The 19547-nt window shown below is 40.5% G+C and overlaps 4 protein-coding genes across 6 annotated transcripts in view; 2 read left to right on the top strand and 2 right to left on the bottom strand.

The window, feature by feature from the left end:
* The window catches only part of LOC135351592 (uncharacterized), a 50333-nt gene extending 49936 nt beyond the window's left edge, over positions 1-397 (top strand). For both annotated transcript variants that reach the window (XM_064550644.1, XM_064550643.1), the window contains exons 8-9: positions 204-224; positions 336-397. The gene's annotated coding sequence lies outside the window, so the exon portion shown is untranslated. The remainder of the gene's footprint in view (positions 1-203; positions 225-335) is intronic.
* A 646-nt stretch (positions 398-1043) lies between these two features.
* Positions 1044-5208, bottom strand: LOC135351579 (uncharacterized). The gene has a single exon (XM_064550625.1). The coding sequence runs from the start codon at positions 4623-4625 to the stop codon at positions 2430-2432; it is 2196 nt and encodes a 731-aa protein (XP_064406695.1). The 5' UTR covers positions 4626-5208; the 3' UTR covers positions 1044-2429.
* A 311-nt stretch (positions 5209-5519) lies between these two features.
* On the bottom strand, positions 5520-9734 carry LOC135351583 (signal recognition particle subunit SRP68-like). Of its 2 annotated transcripts, XM_064550628.1 has the most exons (10): positions 9530-9732; positions 9313-9379; positions 9144-9257; positions 8705-8986; positions 8286-8478; positions 7731-7961; positions 7382-7576; positions 6575-6820; positions 6328-6453; positions 5520-5868 (listed from the first exon to the last, which is right to left on the bottom strand). In XM_064550628.1, exons 1-10 carry the CDS (start codon positions 9645-9647, stop codon positions 5650-5652), a joined length of 1791 nt encoding a protein of 596 aa, XP_064406698.1. In that variant the 5' UTR covers positions 9648-9732; the 3' UTR covers positions 5520-5649. The 2 variants fall into 2 exon arrangements, with proteins under 2 accessions (XP_064406698.1, XP_064406699.1); XM_064550629.1 differs by lacking the exon at positions 8705-8986 and having other exon boundaries at positions 9530-9734.
* A 61-nt stretch (positions 9735-9795) lies between these two features.
* On the top strand, positions 9796-10922 carry LOC135351591 (uncharacterized). Its single transcript, XM_064550641.1, has one exon. It carries the CDS (start codon positions 9936-9938, stop codon positions 10854-10856), a length of 921 nt encoding a protein of 306 aa, XP_064406711.1. The 5' UTR covers positions 9796-9935; the 3' UTR covers positions 10857-10922.
* Positions 10923-19547: the final 8625 nt, after the last annotated feature.

The following is a 19547-nucleotide window of genomic DNA, read 5'->3' as shown; positions in this document are numbered from 1 at the left end:
CATGTATAAACCAACTATCTGACCGCAGCAGCATCCCATATTGATAATCAAAGTTTGGTTTCACTTCATAATCTTTTTTGATCACAAAATTGTACTTTGTAAGTGTGTGGTACATTGTACATTTTTGGTGCCCACATGTTCATGATATGCGGTGTATCAGATCAACAATGCACATGTACAATCATGCAACCCTGTGCAAGTAGGTTCTTTGGTGTTTCTTTGGGGTGAGTGCTTGCTAAGATACCTACAACTGTACATGTACATGTTAATTTGTGTTCAATTACTAACCATTGTGTCACATAATTATAAGCAATGCCCCCCCCCCACGTGTACAGACCACGCCTCTCCCTACCGGAATCTTATAACAGCTTCGTTTTACAGTATCTTGATATGCATACGTGAGTGTAATCAGCTATGGCTAATTGCATGAGTTAATATTTGCCTATAATTACACCTGTAAAAATTTAATGGGTATAGGGGCAACTGACCAAAATTGCTAATGGCTAGCCTAGATCATGTATACATATTAATTTAATGACATTGTTGTTTTCTTTATATTTAGTGAGTGCATGTGTAGTCGTACTTAACTTTTTTTACAGAAGAAAGATGTTGAAGGACATGCTCAAGTGCTCGCACTCAAATCGCTACATCAGGTACAGGTATTAAATGAGCAATGGACATTATAGCAAGACTGTATATAGTATGTTGACTATGAGTCTTGAGCTTAACTTTGTGGCGAGAGTGTACACCAAAATTACAGTCTATACTTATAGCATTCAATAGTAGTCACATGCAGTAATAGTAATGACAATAATGAAAGATGTGTACATAGGTCTACAGAACTTAATTAAGGATTCTGTCTCTATCGTCTAACCCTTCACTGAATTCGTAATCATTTCTATCTATTAGTCTAAAGTCTGGGTTAGATTTTTTCAACAGACGTTTGAAATATCCAAACACCTTCTTCAGCAGCAATCCAATCACTACAACGATAGGTATGTATATAAGTACTATTTGAATATGCAGTATAACTTGAACGGTGGTTGCAGCTTGACTATCTTGCACCGTTTGCAGAGTCAAAATAGACAGCAAGTTTATCATAGCCAAATTTCCAAATAGAAGACTATCAATGATATTATGCTTCCGTAGCTTGTACGGCTGGACAATACAATGAATGTAAAGCATTAGTACAAGAAGTACTTCCAGTAGAATCACATACCCAAATATGTTCTGGTAAAAGAGATATGGTAATAGCAAAACGACACGATAGATGAAGTATAGTCCAGAGAAAGAACGATAATTATCTTTGAAACAGCCTTGAAAAACGTCAAACATGGGCAATAGTTTATTTATTCGAGTGTACCTAAGGATGAATATTACAAAGCGATGCTCGCTCAGCTTACAAAACTCCAGGATCTTCAGTCCAGAAGGGTAGACCAGCAGCAAAATTGGAGGAAAGGAAACAACTGTTGCTAAAATTAAAATTGCAGGGAGTGCATATCGTAAATGCTCCTGTCCCAAATACTCCAGCCCACCATAGAACGTCACTTTAGGGCCAAGAATACCTCCAGCTCCTGTTAGTTTGGCTCTTCGTAATATAAAGAAAGAGACACGTACTAATTCTGTATAGCAAATAACAAGGCAAGCAGAGAGTCCATGCAAAACAGACACATAATTTTGTTGAGACCCGTCTTTTCATTGCCTTGCACAATCTGTTACAGCAAGAGCAGTGATTCATACAAACAGCAACGAGTATGACCACTATAAAAGCAAAAACGGCAGTGATGTACTTAAAAACCAGAACGTCAATTACAGTGGCACCCTTGAAGAGGCAGAAGGACATCGCCTCTGCTGAAAAAATTTCGAAATTAAAAATACCATAAAATATCTTGTAGCCTGATTGGAATGGATGATATTCCTTACTCAACTTAACAATTCCTGACCAATATAACGGTAAAGTACGAATAATTTGGCAAAACAATATGAAGCCATTTTTGCTTCCTGATGAAAAACTCACATCAAAGGCAACGATTAGTGTGATTAAAATGAATACTGGCAGAATTTCGGATATTAAGAAATAGATCGCACCATACGAGCAGTTATTCTCTTTACGGCATTTAAAGCTGATTGAATGAAAATACACAGAATTATTTCCCTTACATTGACCACATAGTATGCCTTGTCGATTTTTTTCACACACAAAGTTTGATAACTGTACACTCAAAGTAGGTAATGATTTCTCTGCCATTGTCGAGGTTGTTGATGTACAGAATTGAAAGGGACATGGTCCTGTGTATAATGTGCTGGTATTATTGTTGTGATAACCAACCCAATATCCATTTTTTAGGTTTGCTGTGAAGTTTTGATTACATTGTGATATCCCAGGAAGAGCTTGTGACTTGTTTTCAGAGGAACAAGAGCAGGAACCATCATGAGAGTAATAGCCTGGAGGACATGCATGGCTGGAGTTGAACATCGAAAAAATGTTCGATTCTTCGGTAAGGACTAATTGATACTACTGTTATATTACCCATCTGATTTTCGCTGCCAAACAGTGTTACAGTTTTGTTGATAGTGTAATGACTTTTTTTCAGAGACACTTGAGTGCCACCTGCGCTCACAAAAAGTTCAGTGCTAACTGCTTGATCCAGCTCATCCTCCAAAGTTAAAGGTATAAGTAATCTTTTCCCAGGGATAGCATGCAATGGCTTTATCTTAGTTGTAAAAAAAGCTTGACCAGTTGTAGACAAGACCAACTTGTGTATGTCAGACACATTATATACTCCATCAAATGAAAAGTTGCCTATCTTATTGAGAAACTCTTGGATTTTTTGTCCTTTTCTTAATTTACCACTAAATGCGTAGAAGCAAGGGTTGAATGATGAGGCATATATTGCTGACCCAGCAACCCCTGCTGTATTGTTGTTGAAACTAAATGTGAGGTTTCTTTGGTCAATTGGATAACTGAAATTACCACCATAAGTCAAGAAACAATCACGGCCTTCAAAGATTTCTCTTTCTTCAATTGTATAGTAGAATATTGCGCCTCCAAACTCAAGAGCTTTATTGCCTATAAAATTGAATTGGCTGTTGTCATTGGCAACAAAAGATGAGAAACCATGCAATGCAATGGCACCACCACGGAAAGCTTTGTTCTTGGAAAAATTTGCTGCAGTGTTAGATTCGAATAACACTCCTCCAGAGTTTACTAGTAGTGCGGTACTGTTATTAGATTCAAAGTTGAGTCTTCCAGCAAATTGAACTGTAAACCTACTAATAACAAATATGCCTGAATTGACAAATAGATTACTATCCTTTTGTTTAGGGATAATTTCATTCCTTTTAAAGGTACAGTCTCGAAATTCAGGAGTAGGAAGTAATCCTGTGTCAAGTAAATCAAAAATTGCAGGTGATACATCCACAGCAGGACTGTATCTGGCTGTGTTTCCAATCCATGAGCAATTGCAGAATCTGACGAGTTCATTTGCTTGTGATAAATTAGTGAAATACGAATAAATGTGTGTGCCAGCTCCATATTCTGCTATATTATGACTAAATGAACAGGCTCTTATGTATACACTGTTATTAGATGTAGTCGATCGTTTCGGGAGACCGATAAGTATTCCTCCACCAGCCGCTGTTGCATTGCATTGTTTGAATTGTGTGTTTTCGAGAACTATCACATTCTCAGTCGATTCCTGTTGAAATGTCATAAGCATACCAGCTCCCCAAGGAGCTCTGTTGTTCTCAAACGTACAGTTATCTATTAGCAGGTAGTTGCCAATTGAATAAAATAAAATTGAAAGACCACCACCAAGGCCAAAACCAAGCATGTCATATACACGAGGAAGCTCCTTAGGATCTAGAAATGCGTAGAAAGGTGTCGTAATGTTTAGAATTGTACAGTTTCTCAAGGTTAGATTAGTGCTTGTATTTCCATTTATGAATAGCTGGATTCCTCTAGCGAATGATTCACTAGGTTGAACGGTTTTTGAAGGCAGCACATTATTCTTCACAACAACAGAAAGCAAGGAAATATTACCAGATGTATTGTGAAATAGCAATGAAGTTTCACTACTGGCCGAAATGATAACATCTTTAATAAATACGTTTAAAGACTGTGTTATTGCTACACTAGTGTTTGCCACTTTGTCACTCAAGTCTTTGCTATCTCTCTTCACCCCACAGCTTATTATTTCCAGACCAGATATGAGCAAAGATTTGATTCTCGAAAACCACAGTCCAGAGGCAAAACAATTACTGACGTTACACGTTACACCATCAGAGGCATTTAGATGGGGTACACAAAGCAATCTAGATACATTTTGAGAATTTAATGCTCCGATAACAGAGAGTAAAACAATTGAATCAAATTGCACCAAACTATCTACTTGTACCTCACCAATTACATGCACTGTTACGTTAACGGTGTGTTCTTTGAGATTCTTTGCAATGTAAGTGAGGCTGAAACAAGGGCATCCGTTCCCTCCAACCAAACAGGATGGGTTATCTTTTCCAGTATCTTGATCAACATAAATGTCATGAGCAGAACATATAGACAGGAAAGAAACTAGTACTAAATCTAGAGCTAAGAGTAGCATAGCCAACTGTAGCATAGTCTTCATGACTATAGATATATTTATGCTCCAAAATAATTGTATCTAAGAGGGCGCCTATTTTTAGTTTTGTGTAAGCTGGCCAATATAATATTATTTTCCCCATGACGATTTCAAACTGAAAAAAACACAAGGAGATAGATAGTGCAAACTTTAGTAGCATAGCACTTTGTTATTATTATCACGGATACGCGATTTAAACTCTCCATGCCATAATTATACTGAGCCTACATTTAAAATCGAGGAAGGAAACATACAACATTTCATGACATTACACCGTATATGCTTTATCATAAAGCATAAAAGTTTATGCACGGCACAGTATAATTATGTTGTAGTAATAATATTATGGTTGTACATACACACATGCACATGCACACACACACTTGTGCAGATCATCTCAGACATCCTGTCCCGGTACAAGGACCTCCCAGGAGCTCCCGATACCATGTCAACTGCAATTGACTGCATGCATATCCTCAGCTATAGAGAGCATGAGAGTACATGCATGCATGGGTTCTACACTGGCGCTGTGGCCATTGATAAATCGTTACTGGGTCACTTTTGACCTTGGCAACCATCTCATAATTATATACCAGACACCAGTTACCAGTAAGTGTGAATGTGTGTATCTGGCTATAACCACGTGCACACCTCTCTCTTTCTATAGTATTTCAGGAGTTAGTTGACTGTATGAAAAATTGATTCTATGGATCTGACTTTAAGTTTCATCTAGCTAGTGCCGACCGTTACTATGCAGAGGACAAGGACATGCACAAGACAGTCAATGGCATGGCCTTCCCTGATGTGCTTGTATGTCAAACCATTTCCTAGCATCCACCTATATATCAATCTCTTTTCACACCAGCTATATCTGATAAAGCTACCCATAGATAATCAAAACATGTTTTCATATTGCTCAACATCACAAATATTTTTATTCTCACAAAATAGAATGTATACCTAATGACTCAGTTGTACAAATAATTGCTAATTGTTATAATTAACTGTAACTAGCTATAGTGTTCATAGATCAGGAGTTTCCCCAAAGGAGTCCTTTCACGAAGCCAGTGAACCCTGATGGCTTCTTCTCCACCTTGTGCTCCAACGATGGCGGTTCAATGTGATTAAGAGCGAGATCAAAGAAGAGAGGCTTGGCTGGGATTGGTTGATAGTCAGGGGGGAGGGGTGCCAGTATCGGCTTGTGAGAGGGTGGGAGGAGCACGAACTGATCCAGTCGCTCAGTGAGGGGCTGTGTATGGAAACAGAGGAATTAATTGGGGACAACCAAAACTTACATCTATACCTACGTATGGAAATTATGAATAAGAGAACCTCTTTCTAATTGACAGTGCTCTCGTCCCCCCAAAAATATTTTCCTATACAAAGCGAATGAAATAGAGAACAACCTCTCCAAGAACAATGAGATGAATTTGTATTGGTCCTAAAAGTGTCCGGTTACATATTGTAGTGGGATAGATCAGAACACAGAACAATCAATAAGCTATGGAACATCACACTGTTACCAACCAGTGCTTAGATAAATGTGACAATAGGAGAATATAAATCACATGTGCATGCACTGGTGGTGTACAAATAGGGGGATATAGGTAGACTTTGAAGCAAACAGTATCTGGTAAAGGGTACAATTGAAATATGAATGAGAGGCTATACAAAGTAAAGTAGGATACCACCCCCTCCCCTCCCACACCTTGCTAGCGAGGGACATGTCGGCCATTTTCTCCTCCAAGTGCTGCTCTTCCACGATACTGGTCACATGAACCTCACACTTTTTACCACGGATTGTTGCCTGGAGCTTATGCAGGTCTGGTATTGACTGAGGAAGGAAACAGAAATGTAGTAATGTGAAAGTGAAACCAATACGTACGTATGACAGGACATTGTGCTATTTGTAATCTTGTAGCACGCAGAAAAAGATAGGCTGGAAGTACTAACACCTTATCAATCTTTGTTGCTTCCACTCCGCTGTGCTCCAGGACTCTGTACTGCTCTATAGCCTGGATTACATGATCTGAGGCACGATCAAACAGAGCAATGGCCTCGGGCCATTTCTTCATTACCACGTAAGACTCGGCCAGATGGAAGCAACGATGGGCCTTGAAGGCAAATACCCGAGCAGTGTTCTGTTTTTGGGAGGCGTGGTCCTCGGCCAAACCAGGGACTTCCCCCAAATCAGAGATATGCTACAAAGATAACACTAATACTTAATTGTAGCACTGAATTACAAGAATATTACAGGGGGAGTTGAGTCAACTAGGATTCAGGTAAAGGTAATAATTCCATACCATTGTACAGGTCAGTATGTAATAGCCATAAAACATGAGGATTCTCATGTAAAACACAATTTTGTGTTTTACGATCCCTTACCAAATCATGCCTTTAGGCTACGTGACCGTGAAATAAAACACGGAAGGGACTGTATGACTTTTATTACACGCTTATAACGTGATATAAATATCCCGGCTTTAGCAACCCAAAAAATCGCTGTGCACGCTGTGTTTGATCTATGCACACGCTGTAGATACCAGCACATGCGCCTTGAGCTGCTCTTTCACGTGGCATTTTTTTAGATAGCTTCAGCATAGGTCCAGCACATGTGCCTTGAGCTGCTCTTTCACGTGTTATTTTTTTTTAGATAGCTTCAACAGCATACAAGTACACACTATAATAATAATTATGTACAATATCTACAATTACAGGTTCAAGCGGAAACATTTTTTCGTACTCTACCTACATGTACCTACCTGCAAGAGGATATCGTAGACACGAACAAACTCCTCCGGTTTAACAACACGGTCACCGTCACGCATGCCCACTATGAGGGACAGGTTTCGGTTGAGGGCGTGGTTCAACTTGACATGGGAAAGGTAGTCGACGAGCAGACGAAGAGACGATCGTTGGGCCTCACTCTTGGCAGACCTCTTCTTCTCAGCAACAGTCTTTAGGAGGGGGAAAGAGAAATAATGTAACGAGGGACTTACGTGTATGTATAGTAATTACTCTACCAAGCCTTTGCTATACAAGCTACAGAGTAGAATCCCAATGATCTATAGACATAATTATATCTATATCTCTGAAATTATCTCTCCCCACCTGCTCTGAGCTCAGCTCCTCTCTGGTGACCTGCAGGGCATCCTGACACTCCATGAGCAACCTCTCGTACACCTCCATCTTGTCTCCCCCACTTACCAACTCCCCCTCAACTTGTTGTAGGCGGACTAGACTCACACGAACCTTCTCGCTGCGTACGGGCACCTTCTGTCCGAGCCAGGTGACCTCAGTCAGAGAAGAGGCAGCTTTCTCTTGGGTCTTGGCCAGAACAAGCTGACAGTGTGTGTGTGTGTGTGTGACATGGTATAGCAATGGCATAATTATAGCTACATTTTATGTATTGTTGCCACCAAAAATAAGCTAATCCCACTCTGTACCAGTAGTACATCAAACATTAAGTTAATGGGCTCCAAATCCAATTTTCTGGTATTATTACTATAGCTACAGCCGCTGTTGGCAAGGAGACCACTGTAGATAGCTTCACTTTCAGGAATAGAAATTGCAGTGTGTACTTGGTGTATGCAGGCTTCCTTATCAAGTCCTTCATCATGAAGAACCTCTAGTTACCATACAACATGCAGCCCCTCACACACTCACATCAATCTTTGAGGCTAGGATATCGGAGCCAGCTGCGTCTGTCTTCAACTTCTGTAGCTCTTTAACGTCCGTGGGCAGGTCCCCGATATTGTAGGCACAGTAACGGATGCTTGGGGACATTTCCTCCACTCTCCCTGTGTACTGCTGCTTCTGCTCCTCGGATACAGCACCTCCCAGCTTCTGGTAAATGGTTCTGGGGGAAAAGGGTTGATGTAAGCCAAAGCCATAATTAAAATTTAGGACACCTTTTTTTATACACACACGCACACACACTTTCACTTCAGACTGAAGCATTGTTACTGTACAGTGTGTAAGGAACACAGCCTCTATACAGTACACCAAAGGAAGCTAGCACAGGAATAAAAAACCAAAGCTGCTTGCTGCAACTAGACTTCCCTGTAGACATTAATATCACCTACTGGCACTGTCCATAAGCTTCCAAAGCTTCCGGCCAGCACTGCTTCTCAAACTGTATGTTTCCCAACATCCACAGCTGGTAGGCTTGCACCTCTAGTTTGGTACGAGCGTCACATCGGACGCATCCCTCACACAGCTCCATCAGTTCCCGGGCGTACTTCCCCGCTCGATTTAGTCGTCTGAGCAGATGGAACCTCTTCCTCGGTTCCGTGTTGGCTTCTTGTTTGATCTCCATAGCCATTGCCCAACATCTCTCAGCACACACAAGGGGAATGTAAAGGTACCTATGAATACCAAGTTTCTCTTTTTGATAGTGAGGGACTGTTATACATGTAGGTTTTGTAAGCAAAATGTAGTATTCACCAAAGCTGGGTTACAGTGTATTGGTCTAACACACAGGTGTAAAAGAAGACTGCATATGCACACAAGTTATTTCTCTACCTGATATCCGTGATCTTATCAACGGTGATGTGTTTCTTTTGAAATCTGTTCCTGTGATTCTGAGTGAAGCCGAGGGACTTTCTTATTCTCTTCAGCCGGCGACTGCAATACATCCTATGATGAGAATAAATTGTCAATTGATATAGTCTTAATGTACATTCGTAGCTACCTGTATCGTTGATAATCTCCATGACGCAGTCCATGCTGATTCTGAGCCTCCTTTATCAGAGGGAGGACTACACAGTGTTAAGGAGAACATGTGATAGCACAGTACGCACTAGACGAGACCTACAAATCCCACAGCTAGCGTAGCTTAAGGCATTTACAGTGCGAACAGTAGCTTTCAATATGTGCGGTGGAGGTGAGGGTGTATGCTTAAAGGATACTCTCCAGGCAAAAGTCTGGTTCATGTAGAACCTCGGAGGCTTCAGCTTCTAGTTCTGCTCCAGCCCCAGTCTCAGTAACAGCTTCTGACAGATGAGCTTCACTCACGTTCACAGACATTGCGATTGTCTCAGTATTAGAATTTGCCACACGTGTGAAAGAGACCTAGTGGGACTGCATGGGTGTAGTCTTCTCTTGAGTCTTGGTTCAAAGTCACGCCGCGGGCTCAATCTGCGCATGACTACTTTAGACGCGTAGTGCTTAGATACAAGATCAAGAAGACCTAGCAGATAGAGTCATTTTCATTCGATATTCAGCTAAATACTCAATAAAACTGTTGAAAAGAAGCTTAGAACTGTGAACTATTATAATTATTTTGCTATAATAATTATACTGTCACCAAAAATAATGGGTCGTGGCAGCAAACTGTTTCATCGCAAATCCAATAAAGTCACTGTCATCGAGGAGATTCACGAGGTGGATTCTGTACTAGAGAAGAAAAAGAAGTCTCTCAAATCGATGATGAAGGGGGTCCTAACAAAGCACAAAAAATGCACTGATCCTGAAACAAAGCTCAAAGAAGAGCAGGAGGCTGATTATCAGGTGTACCTCTCTCAAAAGGAAAAGATTGCTGAGCTCCTGGTCAAAATGAAATGGATGGAGAGAAAGCAAGAAGGAAAAGAGAAGAGAATCGAAGACATGGAGGACAAGCACCTCACTTTTGATGAAAAAATACAGCTCAAAGCTCTCAAGAACAGCTCAAAGAGGTTGGAGGACAAAATATTTGTTGTGAACACTGAGCTCCTCCGAAGACGAATCACCGTCAACCTGCTTGGGATTGATGTCAGCAAAAAGAAGACATCAAACGAGACACCTGGCTTTGCGGCACCGGAGTTCTTAGCACCAAGGTGCTGGGAAGAAAACAGATATTCCACAGACAAGTACACTGTGCACTTGGATCCAAAGCAAGCAGCGAGCGCCAAACAATACATGAATATGTCTGTTACTCAGAAGGACAGAGTGTATGAGCTCAAAGAAAAGTTGATATGGATGGAAAGCAAACGTAAATGGAAGCAAGACAGAATCTTGGCCATGAAAAAAATAAAAGAAAGCCTGAGTTTCGATCAGAAAATTCAGCTTAAAGGACTCAAAAGCAGCTTGAAGAGGCTTGAGAATGCGATTACTATAGTTAAGCAGCAAGTGTTACGGCGACTAGACACCGTCAGCAAAGCTGAAGATTTCCACAAGAAACTAGTGGCAACACATGTACCTAACCACTCAGTGGAAGGGAGCTCAACTCTACAAGACATTGAACTTGAAATTGATTAGTTTTATACCATCTTATATAGTTATTTTCTGCATATAATAATATTTACTGAAATTGATCTCTTTGGACACAGAGGAGGGAGGACACGATTAACCTTAGCTCTAATTAGCTAATTGTCGCGACCTTTTAATTACATTCTTTGAATGATTCATCTTTTCTTTCTTTATAACCTCTACATATTGGGACACACAGTACAGTACTGTAGTATGAGTGACAGGCAATTCTTGCAGGCACAGAGCAAACCATACAAATAAAGGGGTGCTAGAAGCTGAGACTGTTAGTGTCATTGATGTTCTTCATGTTGGAGACGCTCTGAACTAAACAATTCCATGTTGCAGCTTTATCACAGAGACAGGAGTGCTTCTCACAGGGATCTTGGAGACAGGAGTGCCTGGGGTGCTCCTCATAGGGATCCTGTCTCCAGGATCAAGAGTGCTTCTCACAGAGACAAGATCAGAGTGCCTGGGATGCTTCTCACAGGGATCTTAGAGATAGGAGTACTTGAGGTGCTTCTTATAGGGGTCCTATTACCTTCAGGTCCTGACAACTTGGCCATAGGGGTACCTCCAGTAGGAGAAAAGGCTTACTTTGCTCTAGCTCTTGTGTCCAATATGTAGAGGTTATAAAGAAAGAAAAGATGAATTGTTCAAAGAATGTCACAATAATTAGCTAATTAGAGCTAAGGTTAATCGTGTCCTCCCTCCTCTGCTTTGGACACACCCTTTAATTATTCTTGTGGATGTAATGCGCATGCGCGCTCATTCCCCATGTGAGAAAATAATATCCAAGATCCAGATCCAGATCCTCCTGGCAGAATCATCTTTGTCTTGAGGGCCCGGTAAGCCACAAAACACTACCATATAGATAACAATATGCATGTACACAGGTCTTTTCTTCTTAGATATTATATACACTGGACTACAGATCCTGGAAGAATCAATTTTCTTCTTTCTTGAGGTCCTTGTAAGCCACATAATACAATAAATAACAACAATAGATGCATGTAAATAAGTCTTTTCTTCTCAGTGACTTTATATAGATAAGCTAACTTTAATATAAAATTCATTATAGATAACACTTTAATGCTTTTGAGCGAAAGCAAAAACATGGCGAGAGGCATTAGCACAGCGCCAGCTTGAACACTAGTTAAAGTTATCTTTAAAAATGTAGTGTACATGCAGTAGTCATGCACATGCACTGTGAATATACATGTATGTCATCATGTGGTATCCCCCACACATGCACACAGTGCATGCAAGATGTGGCGTTCCAACTGGAGAGGCTGTATGGAATGTACGTTTGCTACTGACATGCAAGTGTCACAAGATCATGGCGCCTAGCGTGTGTGTACCAAATTGGGTACAACGTTGATCTATATCGCTATGACTCACATGACCCACCATCACCTGACCAGTCACACGACATCGACCAATACGAACTATAAGTTAACATACCAACAGTTCCTCCCTCTCAAAGCAGCTGTAAAAGGAATCTGACAACTAATTTGGAGAGTGGCTATTCCGGCCACGCTGCACTGTCCCAAGGTCCGGTGGCCGTATTAACGAGAGTCTACTGTATATCAGTATATATATACCTATTAGCATAACGAGTGATGCAAGCTGCGCTGTGCGCCTCTTGCCATGGTTTGCTTTCGCTGGCAAAAAATACTTATACGTTGTTATGCAATTGTTGACACTGAACCACACACAGCATGCAGTCATTACAGAAGAGGAGCTTTCAAAAATCTTGATGAACAAGGGCATAGATACTACATAGGGGTAGGAAGATGTTTTACCTAAGGGGGGCAAACAATATGTTATACCAATATCACTGAGACACAATTTAAAATTCAATATTTTTTCAATTAGAGAGCAGTGCTGGCTAAGGGGGGCGAAAAAGCAAAATATTTGGCTGAGGGGGGCAACTGCCCCCCTTGCCCCCCTGGTTCCTACGCCTATGTACTAGATCTATGTCCTTGTTCATCAAGATTTTTGATTCAAAGTCAATTCCAGGCTTGATCACGTGCAAAACTCAAGTCATTGTTGCGTCGACACGAGGTCTCTGCGTCGAGGTACTCGATCGTGTGTCGATGTCAGAGTGTACAGTGCAGTATCAATAATTATGATGGAGACAACAAAAAACATAGTGTGAAGAGGACTGAAGAGGGCTGAAGAATGGCAGCGATCAGTTTGTGAGAAGATGGAAGAAAACGATACTGTAAGATCACGTAGAAATTTATTAATACACATACCGTAACTAAAGCGACCCTCCAAACATGCGACACCCTCGATCTTTTCCAATTTTCTGACCTCTAAAACTAGCGACTGCTGCGTTGACAATTATTTTTTTATGTCGCGTCCTAAAGAGCCATAGCCTCGATTCCTAATTTAAGCGGCCTATAATCGAGGGTAGTAGAGTATAGTACCGTAATACCTTTTTAGGTTTTTTTGGGGGGGGGGGGCGTGAAAGCTCTCCATCTCGAGGCTAAGAAAAATTACCAGTGTGTGCGACAGATTCCCGTACATATATTTATTATCTCAAAATTGAAGTGATAACACTCGAGTAACACCAAACAGCCAGACTGGGATAGCTGGCTGCTTCTTGTTGTCTTAGAAAAAGAGTACTACTTGCATGGTACTCTAAATTGGCTTTCAATCTAGATACATGATTTTGGTTACAATGTACAAAAGAAAGAAGTAGTTAAAGTAGTTAAGTGATGGTAATTATGTAGCAGTCAAAAGTTAAGGATGGGGAAAATAAAAAACAAAGCGAATATCATAAGTAGTTCTTTGAGGAATTATGTATTCAGGCGGGGGACGCGCCCCTCCTGAGATACATGTAAACTGGTCTATGCAACGATGAGCGGCTTCCTCGAATGCACATTATTGCAGAGCGAATTGATGCAAAAGATAGCCTGCATCTTCCATTACAGCTGGGTAGGGATTTTGTCTCTTTGAAGCTAACAAATTAGGTCGCTTCTTTTGGACGTTGAAAAATTATATTGAAGTCCTGGTGTCGCATATTTAGAGGGTCGCATCTAATTGGAGGTAACTTTACAGAGTCTACTTGCCTCGATTTCATGCAAACACTGATTTTCCAGTGGGCTACAATCAAGGCTAGGAAATGACTACATTTAAAAGATTACGTTGAAGTGCATATTTAGAGGGTCGCATCTAATTACCTCCATTTATAACGCGACATGAAAAAATAATTGTCAACGCAGCTGTCGCTATTTTTAGAGGTCAGAAGCTCCTGGGTGTCGCATATTTGGAGGGTCACCTTAAATTGAGGTCTTACGATTACCTCCAATTAGATGCGACCCTCTAAATATGCACTTCAACGTAATCTTTCAACCTTCAAAAGAAACGACCAGAGACGACCTCTGGCTGCGTAAATATGTTTAAGTGTCGCCTTATATCGAATAAGTACGGTACTGTCTTTCTTCTATGGCCAGATTAGTTTCTCATCATCCCCCTCATGGCTGGGGATGTGGCCTAAATTAATGGGCCATACCCATTGTATTTCAGGGCGTGGTCTAAATTAACAAGTTGCACCCAGCAAAATAATGAGAAACATTTTTGTTTGTGTCATAAAATTGCACTGTCAGCATAATGAATATGGAATAATGGCCTCATGGCCTCAATTTACAAAAACCATGTGATGAGAAACTACTATATCTACCTAATTACAGCACCACTATGATTTTCCAGTGGCCCACTAAAAAAAGCTATAATTCTAGTTTGGCGCGTTTTGCCACACTAAACAAAATGTTAATTATAGAGGTTATATGCAGATCCGCCCACTTCCGGCCAAAACTCCCTAAAATTCATGACATGGGGTTACATATGTCCGCCATTTTGAGTGGTAAGCAGTAGCAATGTTATTTGCAAAAGTTGCAGCTCTACTATGGCTGAGTGTGATGCAAGGAAAGTTTCCAATTACTTTCAAGAAAAGTTGCAGCTCTACTATGGCTGAGTGTGATGCAAGGAAAGTTTCCAATTACTTTCAAGAACTAGAACAGGGTGCTATAAAGCTATCATGTCAAAAAAAGGAGCACGGACAAGACAATGTATAAACCATACAAACCAATGGACTGAATTGTAGATTTATAGAGCTGCATACACATGACAATGTTTGTCTATTGCACTGATTTCTGTTTCCATATCATGTTTGTGTTCAGTATTTCTGGAGAGAGAGGGTCTTGACTCTTTCTGCCTGTGATAGAGTGATTACCAAAACGGTAGTTTTGCAACTTTTGTGCTCCCTATTCTTTCGATATAGAAGAAAGCAATACAATGATTCAGTAGCGGTAAAAAAAAGTACCCGCTCCGTTTATGTAGTTCGTATAGTACGTTTCGTTTTGAAACCGTTGAAGTAGGGTTTAATTTCCGTACCGTTGCAATTGGAAGAAAACGGCGTTGCGTTTTGCGGTCAAACTGTACTGCACTGGCTAGTCTGACAGTCATCTCCTAGATCTAGGTTTCTTCTAGCATGTACATGTATATATAGGTATACGTCTAGCTAGCTATAAGCTTTATAGAGCTACAGAAAACATTTAGATCTATGTGGTACCTTAGCTTTTCTTTTCTCATTCGGATCATGACGGATACACGGCTCCATGGCTGAGACGAAAAGGGGCGTGGTTTTACTAAACTCAGCAAAACTTCGACTGTTCTAAAAATAAAAAGTTCTAATAATAATCTGTGGTTTTTTTGACTACACCTAAACAATGCTTACTGCTATGGTTACTCACTCACAAGCTAGCTAGCTATAGCTGACAGTCGTGAGCTTCCAGCTAGCTGAGATGGTGTGCTCTCACTATAAAAAGATGAGGATCTTATATGCTTGCACATGCAATCACGGCAACAAACCAACCATCCACTATTCTCGAGATCTTGAAGCAAGAAGGAATGAGTGCCAGCAGAAGTGGTATTTATAAGTTCATTCTGCACTATCCGCACAAAAGTACAATAGCTAGGAAGCCAGGAAGTAGTCGGCCATCTAAAATTACGGAAGAAATAGAGAAAATTGTTGACGAACAGATGGACTTGGATGATGAAACCACTGCTCACCAGTTATAATTATGCTCTCTTAACTCGCAAGGGTTACTCACTATCCTCGAGAACTATTTTGCGCTGCAGAACCGCTCTAGGATGGACCTTTCGTGGCAGCTCCTATTGTTAATTGATCAGACATGTCAATAAAACAAAAAGATTGGAATAGGCACATCAATCTCTGCACGAAGCTGAAACGGGATTTCTTGATGTAGTTTGGACTGATGAAACAACGGTCCAATTGGAAACACACCTGCACTTTTCTTGCAGGAAGATTGGTCAGCGACCAAAGAATAAGCCAAGGTACAAGGTTATCTATGTATAAAAATTGTGCACTTAGGCTACATTATGTACATGTACTACTGATTAGTTGGCATAGGAACATTTTTTGGAAGTACGCTGTCTGACACGTATTATCCTCACCGCAGGTATAATAGCATTTTGGGCGGCTGTTGATGTTGCTAAATACACCCGGTACATCAGACACCTGAGAAAAGTAATACAAAGAAAGGAATTTATACAGCACATTACAATTAATTATTATAATTATTTTGTATGCATGTAGATGTATAGAGATGAATAAATATGTGTAACAGCTACGTACATCAGTCTAAACTCAAGACGTGCAACCTATTTTTCTTTGCCCAAGCGCTTGCAGCATTGCTGTACCGCTTCAACACATTTTTTCCATGTCCCTTCGAACTCGATCGGATTTTTCCAGTATTGCGGAAATTGGGTGACGGTAGCCTCACCAAACTTCTTTGCTGGAAGCCCAGGCTTGTCCCTCGACCCAATTGGGGTACATAATTTCATCACGTCTGGGTCAAATAAAGCCTCCTTTGCCACTTTACATGCCAATCTCTCCGCCTTCGATTCGCCCCGCATGTTTGAGTATTTGGCCATCACATTCTCAACAGTTATTAATTTAGACTGGTCTATCCAATCGTACAGCAGCACACTATGCTGGCTCTGTTGCCAGCTAACCTTTTCCCTCCTAGCTTCGCTCATCCATTCAAGCTATTAGAGGGTCCAGATCATCATGTGGACACCCCTTCAGATCTGGGGCTATCGACCTGGTGATGTCGGAGGCCCACCCCCACCAACAAACTAAACCTTTGTATGTACCCTTCCATTTTATTTTTGTACCCTTTACCTTTCATTTTGCTTTGTCAAGTTCACTATTCAAAAATTTGCATACCGTAAGAGTATTTTCAGCGTTTATTTTGCGCCGTATCAGCGTATTACGGACGTACTATGTAAACGGAACGGGTACTTTTTTTGGCCGCTATATATACTGTAGTCTTGATCCTTTAGAGTGTCTGATTGCACTATACCAACAGTGTAGCAGCTCTAACCGTAGCTCAACTTTTTTAGCATTTAGTCAATGTATCAAGGTATTTTTTGCCACTCAAAAATGGCGGACACATGTAACCACGCACCTTTTTCATGAGTTTATATGTAACCACACTAATTTTTCATGCTTTTTGGCAGGGAGTGGGCGAATCTGCATAAATACAATTATGTATAATTATGCTTAGCAATAGAACGTAGAGCACTTTTGGCATCAATCGTTTGTAACAACATCAGGTCCATCATTACCCATGCACTCTTCGAGTTTCCCTGTGACTGAATTTTTCCTGCATGCAGCAAATTAATTGGTGCAAAATGCTCATTTTATGTTATGTAGCTTGCACCTGCACCGAGGCATCAGCACCCACGGTGCTTTCATGGATTTCACTGTTGAACTATATATAGGTTGAAACCACCTTGTTGCAACCTTAATAACCATGCAGGCTGAAACCTCCTGGCTATTTTTTTGCAACTTTTAATTCCATACATATAATGCAGTGCAATATAATTATGATTGCTATTATGGTAGTGATGCAACATGCCATATACAGAGCACTGGATTGCTTTGATCTGCCCACTCACTGCATTGGCAATAAGTAGTGCAGGTACATAATAAAATTATATGCACACTTAATAATTATATACACACACTTTAGAAGTGTTGCTCCAGCGAGGCTTCTTCAGTTCACGTACTGTATATAACTGCTCTTCATGGGTTTCCTCATTAGCCTGTAAACAATGTCCTCTTCTTTGGTAGTTGGTATGACGATTGGAACAGGGACAATCCTGTGTGGAATATCATCAGCATAACTTGCATCTGAGTCATCACTGCATGGGTCATTATAAAAATACCGCTTTGCTTTGCTTTGGTCTTGTTGACGCACCAGATACTAAGATTTTGTCCTCACAGACCTGTTGATGGATCAAGTTGACTAGTTCCTTTTCCATCTGTTTTACGAGTCAACTTTGTACTGCTCAACCAATTCCTTCACCAGACATGAATGACAGGCTTGATCAGTTCTCGGCAATTGTATATAGTATAGGTCACTGTCTTTAACGTCTCAACCTCCTCCTGCATGAAGTAGACACTTTTTTAAATTTTATTTGTAATTTAATGCTCGACTTAATTGGCTTCAACGTCTTCTTGCTCCTGGCGTTCGGCATTTTCACTATCATGCACGCTTTCTCTTTCCTGCATGGTCTCTCTTCAACGCTCTTTTCCATCCTTCCATCACACCAAAGTGTTATTGTTTTCCCATTTGGGATTATTATTTCAATGTCGTCCAGCCACATTTTAACTTCCTTCATAATTATAGTGTCTCAGTAGAAAAAGGGAAACTGTATATATATACATGAGATTCACAAGAGATTCACAAGATGCTTATAAATTATCTTGTTGTGTTTGTGTTCTATGTAGTGCAAGTACCCTAATAAAATTATGCACATGCACATAATAATTATATACACACAACTTACTTTAGAAGTGTTGCCCCAGCGAGGCTTCTTCAGTTCACGTACTGTAACTGCTGGTTTCCTCATTGGCCTATAAACAATGTCCTCTTCGTTGGTGGTTAGTATGACGATTGGAACAGGGATGATCCTATGTGCATGGAATATCATCAGCATAACTCACATCTGAGTCATCGCTGAGTCATTATAAATGTACAACAATTTATCGCTTTGCTTTGGTCTCTCGTTGACGCACCAGATACGAGTCAACTTTGTCCTGCTCAACCAGTTCCTTCACCAGACACGAGTATAACAATGACAGGCTTGATCAGTTCTCAGCAATTGTATATAGTATAGGTCACTGTCTTCAACCTCCTCCTGCTTGAAGTACAGTATAGGGTGTCATGCATACTTTTATTTATTTTATTTGTAATTTAATGCTCGACTTGGCTTCAACGTCTTCTTGCTCCTGGCGTTCGGCTATCACGCTTTTCCACACTTCCATCACACCAAAGTGTTGGATTATACATAATTTCAATGTCATCCAGCCACATTTTAACTTCCTTCATAGTATCTCAGTAGAAAAAGGGAAACAGTATACACGAGGTTCACAATTATCTAATGGCACTCATCAGCATGGATTACTTGAATGAAAGGCTTACGAGGAGGAACTGGTGGGAAAATTCTTTCCTTCTTTGAGAGCAGAGGCGAGATGTGTTCTTTATCTTGTTGTGTTTGTGTTCTATGTAGTGCAGGTACCCTAATAAAATTATGCACACATAATAATTATATACACAACTGGGGGGTCCGGCGATGGTGGTTTTGATTGGGGTCGATGGT

Source organism: Halichondria panicea, chromosome 17 (assembly GCF_963675165.1).
Source record: "Halichondria panicea chromosome 17, odHalPani1.1, whole genome shotgun sequence".
In the NCBI taxonomy this organism is placed as follows: Eukaryota; Metazoa; Porifera; class Demospongiae; order Suberitida; family Halichondriidae; genus Halichondria; species Halichondria panicea.
Note: the sequence above shows the minus strand (reverse complement) of the source record. Positions and strands in the feature narration are given on the sequence as shown.

Bases quoted from the DNA above. Each gene is read 5' to 3' on its own strand.
- LOC135351579 (XM_064550625.1), bottom strand. From the start codon at position 4,625: ATGAAGACTATGCTACAGTTGGCTATGCTACTCTTAGCTCTAGATTTA.
- LOC135351583 (XM_064550628.1), bottom strand. From the start codon at position 9,647: ATGTCTGTGAACGTGAGTGAAGCTCATCTGTCAGAAGCTGTTACTGAG. The intron at 9,258-9,312 runs GTAGCTACGAAT...TTCTCATCATAG, and splicing joins GGAGATTATCAACGATACAG to GATGTATTGCAGTCGCCGGC. The intron at 8,987-9,143 runs GTAGAGAAATAA...TGGTATTCATAG, and splicing joins GATAAGATCACGGATATCAG to GTACCTTTACATTCCCCTTG.
- LOC135351591 (XM_064550641.1), top strand. From the start codon at position 9,936: ATGGGTCGTGGCAGCAAACTGTTTCATCGCAAATCCAATAAAGTCACT.